We start from the raw sequence: 4921 nt of genomic DNA, 5'->3' as shown, positions 1-4921 counted from the left end.
TTAGTGTAAAATCTTAGCGCTTGCCCGTTTCTGTTTATTCCATTTGACAGTAGTATTCTCTGCAGATACGCATTTAAAAAAAAAAAACAAACCCGGCTCCAGGGCTGCAAACTTGGCTCCAAAGGATTTAGATAGGTAGAGGCTTTGATGCTGGCTCCAAGGGGACCAGTGTTGGAGAGGTTTCAGCGGAGCATTCACTTGGCACGGAGTAAGGTTAGAACCACGCTGGGACCTTGCTACGTAAGAGAAAACTGCTGGAAGGTCTAGAAATCAGCTCATTCTCTTCAACAGTGAAGATTAAAACAAAACCCTCCTTATGCAGAATTTTATACATGTCTTTCCACGTCATATCGTTGTGGAAAAATGCATCTTTATAAAGCTACCCTTCTCTTTTTTTTTTTTTGTTGGGCTCCACAGGTGCAGACTTGAAAGATAGTGTTGGTGTCACTGGGTGTTTGCACGCACGGAGTATCCTAACAATTCACTTACATTAAAAGTCATGAAGAGTTTTGGCACAGTTCTCTTACAGACAGTTGGGCTCAACTAAACAATTTGGAAACCTTATGATAAGGGAATTGTTTAACTCTTTGGCTCTGTCGTAATACCTGACTACTGAGGCAAGAACTGTGTGTACCTTAGGGTTGCTTTATGCTTTTATAAAATACTTGACTCAAAGTTTTAAGAAAGTCACCTCATCATCTATAAATGTCAAATGCTGCATATTAAAATATGCTCATCACACCTTTTTTGTTCTGTTACTAGAATTTTTGCATACTGGTGAGAACACAAGCGTTTGTAAACTGTTTGGTATTGAGTTTATGAAGACATTCTTCACACCAGAGAATTTGTAGAAAATTATCACTGAATCAAGATGCCATCATTAAAATTGCCTGATTATCCACTTTGGAGCACTACAATTCTTTCAAGGGCTCTAGCTCTTTCATTCCTCTAAAGGTCAACTAAGACAAGTAACCAGCCCCCCTGTTCAACGCATTTGTAAAACCCTCAGCCTGAGCTGTTGGGTGCATGTCATAAGGAGGACATTTCAGAGTATTCGCTGGCTTTTCAGGTTTCCCTACGTATGGCTAACATCACTGTGACGTTATTGCAGTATGCCCCGCAGCCCCCTTTTGTTACAGCATGAAGTGGGTGTAGCCCTCCGCACCGGTGACAATAACGTCCATCCATATCCTCATGGCTTCTGGCGAAGGAGCAACCATATAGTATATCCGGTCGTGTGTCTTGACGCTGAACGTGAGCAATGGGTTGGGACTCTAAAATAAAGCAGAAAGAAGGATATCAAGAGAGTGAAAGCAAATGTATTGGTACCGGAAGTGAGATTCCTAACAGGGATTTACGACAGGGTTAAGGAGAAAGATAGAATGCCAAATGCTGTACCACTGCATCCCGTGCACTGCAGGTGTCCGTATCATAGAACCACAGAATGGTTTGGGTTGGAAGGGACCTTAAAGACCATCCAGCTCCAAACCCTCTGCCACGGGCAGGGACACCTTCCACCAGACCAGGTTGCTCAAAGCCTCATCCAGCCTGGCCTTGAACACTTCCAGGGGTGGGGCATCCCCAACATCTAGGGGCAACCACAAACATTTTTTACAGCATATTTCCACCAGACTATTACGCGGCAGTACAGGGCTCTAAACTCTTCCGTCCCTGAATAACTAACTCCCTCACTCTGTCCAGTGGTCAAAGCCACCTTGGCTTTCACAAATCCAGGTGCTGAGGGTCTGTTCAGCTTGTTCACCGCTCATGTGAATGACCGAGGAAAAGCTGGGGGCACTGCTGTATAGAACGCCACTAAAACAGCAGTAACAAAGTTTACCTTATACGCATTCTTTAGATGGTCATAGTAGACTTCTTCAATAGCTTGGAAATATATTACACCTTTTAATTTAGTTTCGTGTTTGTCTAAAATGGAAAAGAGAGAATGACTTGAGAACAGAAATGAACAGCACTTTAAGGAGCAAAAGCTTATTTCACCTTTCAACGCGTGTTCAGCTGATGACTAACTGGACTAACTCTTTTGCTTGTGAAATCCCACTGAAATTTTCAACCTTTCTTACTAGTTGGTTGGTTTTGTTGAGAGATGCATTTCCTACTCTAATATGGGTTTTTTCCACCCATTTTCCAAGGAAGTAAAGCTTTTGCTCTTCCTCTATTTGCAAGTCGATCCCTTCAGTGAAGTGCCCAGGTGTTACGGCTGGTATTAGCCAACAGAAGGACAGATGTCCCCGAGACACATCCCACCTTCCAGTTCCATGAAAGCCAGCCAGACTTCGCGTGGCTCACGGGCTAAGACCTAGAGTGTGCCTTCAAAAGAAAACTGCTCTGATAAGCAAATTTGAAATGTGATTTGACAGCAAAAGCTGTACATTAGAACGTCATTTGTGCTTGTACCTATTAAAAAGTGCTTCTTCCTGTTTATGATTATCTCCCTCAGTCTCAAGCTAATATTTATTACTCAAATGTGAGGTTAGGAGATTGTAGGCAAATTTCTGTGAGCCCTGCCATATGGAAAAGTTTACAGGGGGTTAAATATTCCCAGGCACCAGCAGCAGCATAATTGTCTGTGTGCACGCTCCTGCTCTGACACCCAAGGTAGAAGCCAAATTAATTAGATGCAGTTTGCCCCTGTTGCGAAAGGGAACCCCCCCATTTGCTTCAGAGCGCTCGAGGGAAGAACTCCTGAACGGATGTTACTCCAGGGAGGCTGCCAACAGGGAGCAGGTTGGTATCCAGTGGTACTGTTTTTGTGGTACCTACAGCCCGCCACAGCTAAGCTAAAATACAGGGTGAGAGCCTTGCCACTTCGCTACCTACTAAAGTTCTGGTTCTGCAACGGAGACACAGCTGACCATCTCCCTTTAGAGACAATGGAAAGCAGCAGACACTTGCAGGGTCTGAACTACTGTAGACATGTTCTGATATTGCCTGCTGTCCCAGCATTAGCCAGTGAATGATTAGGGTAAGGAGGAACTTAACACCTTAACGGTCAAAGCTGTAATGCTTCACAGGAACAAGCAACGGGGCAGTTAAGCACCTACAGTACTCTCCGTTTGCCTGCAGTGGAAGAGAAATTGTTAAATAAACCCAGAGGGTGTTAAGCAGCATCCCAACTGCATGTGACACCGAAGGGTAAACTTCCCTCCTCTCTCCATACTTGTGTATTAGGGGACCATAATGCCTTCTCACCCCAGGTTAGTACCGCCTTGACACCGAACGGTCAGGCACAACATCTCCATCAGTCCCGCGAGAGATTCTGATGTCGTCCTGAACACGCGCAGCTTTCAGCTTACATCCTATCACCAGCTGCAGGCAGTTTCGAAAGCTTCACGTGACGGCCAGAAGAAATCCCGGAGACCAAATGATACGGCCTTGGGAATCTCCCTGCCAGCCCCCAGGGGACCAGCCGAAGTACCGCAGCGTGGTATGACAGCACACCTTACGCTAAGCTAACTGCAAAGCACACTGCCTGTACAGTACAGGCAAACCCTGAGCCACCCTCCTCTCCAGCCCCCCTGGGGCCTTGGTTACAAGAGCATTTCAGGTACCCACCAGCTCCCATCACAGGCATGAGTTGCCTGCATGCTTCATGTGCTGCAGTCCCTGCACTAAACTGCCAAGCTTCAGGGTAAGCTCTTTGTTCAGCACGCTTGCAGAACTAAAACAGCATACCAGCATGTTCACTTAGAGTTAAATTGCTTTGAATTTACAGCATCGATATTTATTTTTGAAGCTTCCTATATATTTAAGGATCTAGATGGATCCTCACTCGTACAAGCAGCTGCATTTTTCTGCAGCTGGTACAGAATTCTCATGAAACTCTTGTTTGTTGGCTGGAGTCCTTGAGACAGTATGAGAAGTTTTCTTTGATAACTGAAACTGCATTTTGGCAACTGTACGGCACTCAAAACTGAAACTGTTAACTATTAACATGACTACTACCAAAACCCCAACAAATCAGTACCAGATGGGAACACTACTGTACGCTACAGGCCTTGCTAACCAATAAACCAGATGTTAAGAACAAAGTAAAGTTTGTCATGTTCTTCACAGTATTACTGCAAACTAGTAAGAAATATTCAGGGGGTATGTAATGAATTCAAATATGTATTTTAAGAAGGATGGACTAAGCAATGCATAACCCTACCATCAATTTTAAGTTCCTTAAGAGCTGCTGGAAAGCAGTAATGTCATAAAAGGAAATGGAACTGTTTGGGTGGGTTTTGTACTCGATGTTTTCTTCTGACCATCCTACATATGCCCCTGTCTAGCCTCTCGTAATAATAAACACTCAGAACACAGAGTCATTTTTTCTGGCTTTCTCTGAAATTTCAAAGTCAAACCATGCGTAGATTTGCACAGCAATCAGAGAGACATACATATTCTTAAATTCCAAATTTCTGGGTTTACCCTAAGACCATAAATAATGTATTGCTTATAATGGCTCCAGATGTCATATAACACAACTTAGTGCACAGAAACATCTGTGGAGTATTGCATATTGTTCATTTGAAGTTCCTTAGACTATCAAAATATTGCAAACTCAAAAAGTCTACTCCTGTATATTTAATATCCTGAAAGACTTTTCAGCACATCAAGCAACAGGACTGCAGAAGGACCATTTCATTTTCACAGTAAGTATAACAAATTATATTCTTGTGTGAAGGGTACAAGAAATTGTTCTGTTGTTGGGGGAAGTATATAATATTTTAAAATAAATTAGGTAGAGCCATTATTCTGTGTACGAGGAATGTGATGATCTGAGCGGTCATCCCCCTAGGCTCGGCACTGGTGAGGTTGCACTGTGTACAGGATGTTCAGATTTTGGGCCCCTCACTGAGGTGCTGGAGAAAGACACTGAGGTGGTGGAGCGTGTCCAGACAAGGCCACAGGCGCTGGC

At 43.8% G+C, this 4921-nt stretch overlaps 1 protein-coding gene across 1 annotated transcript in view; it reads right to left on the bottom strand.

Moving 5' to 3' along the window:
• Nucleotides 1-1133: 1133 nt before the first annotated feature.
• Nucleotides 1134-4921, bottom strand: part of LOC104514448 (pleckstrin homology-like domain family B member 2) — a gene marked incomplete at its 5' end in the record, with an annotated part of 29030 nt that continues 25242 nt past the window's right edge. Inside the window, 2 exons of the mRNA XM_010158128.1 lie at nucleotides 1134-1274; nucleotides 1841-1926. Coding sequence (XP_010156430.1) covers nucleotides 1134-1274; nucleotides 1841-1926 — 227 coding nt within the window. The remainder of the gene's footprint in view (nucleotides 1275-1840; nucleotides 1927-4921) is intronic.

This window comes from Eurypyga helias, unplaced genomic scaffold, assembly GCF_000690775.1.
Source record: "Eurypyga helias isolate BGI_N326 unplaced genomic scaffold, ASM69077v1 scaffold38968, whole genome shotgun sequence".
Taxonomy (NCBI): Eukaryota; Metazoa; Chordata; class Aves; order Eurypygiformes; family Eurypygidae; genus Eurypyga; species Eurypyga helias.
This window is presented reverse-complemented; position numbering and strand designations above follow the sequence as displayed.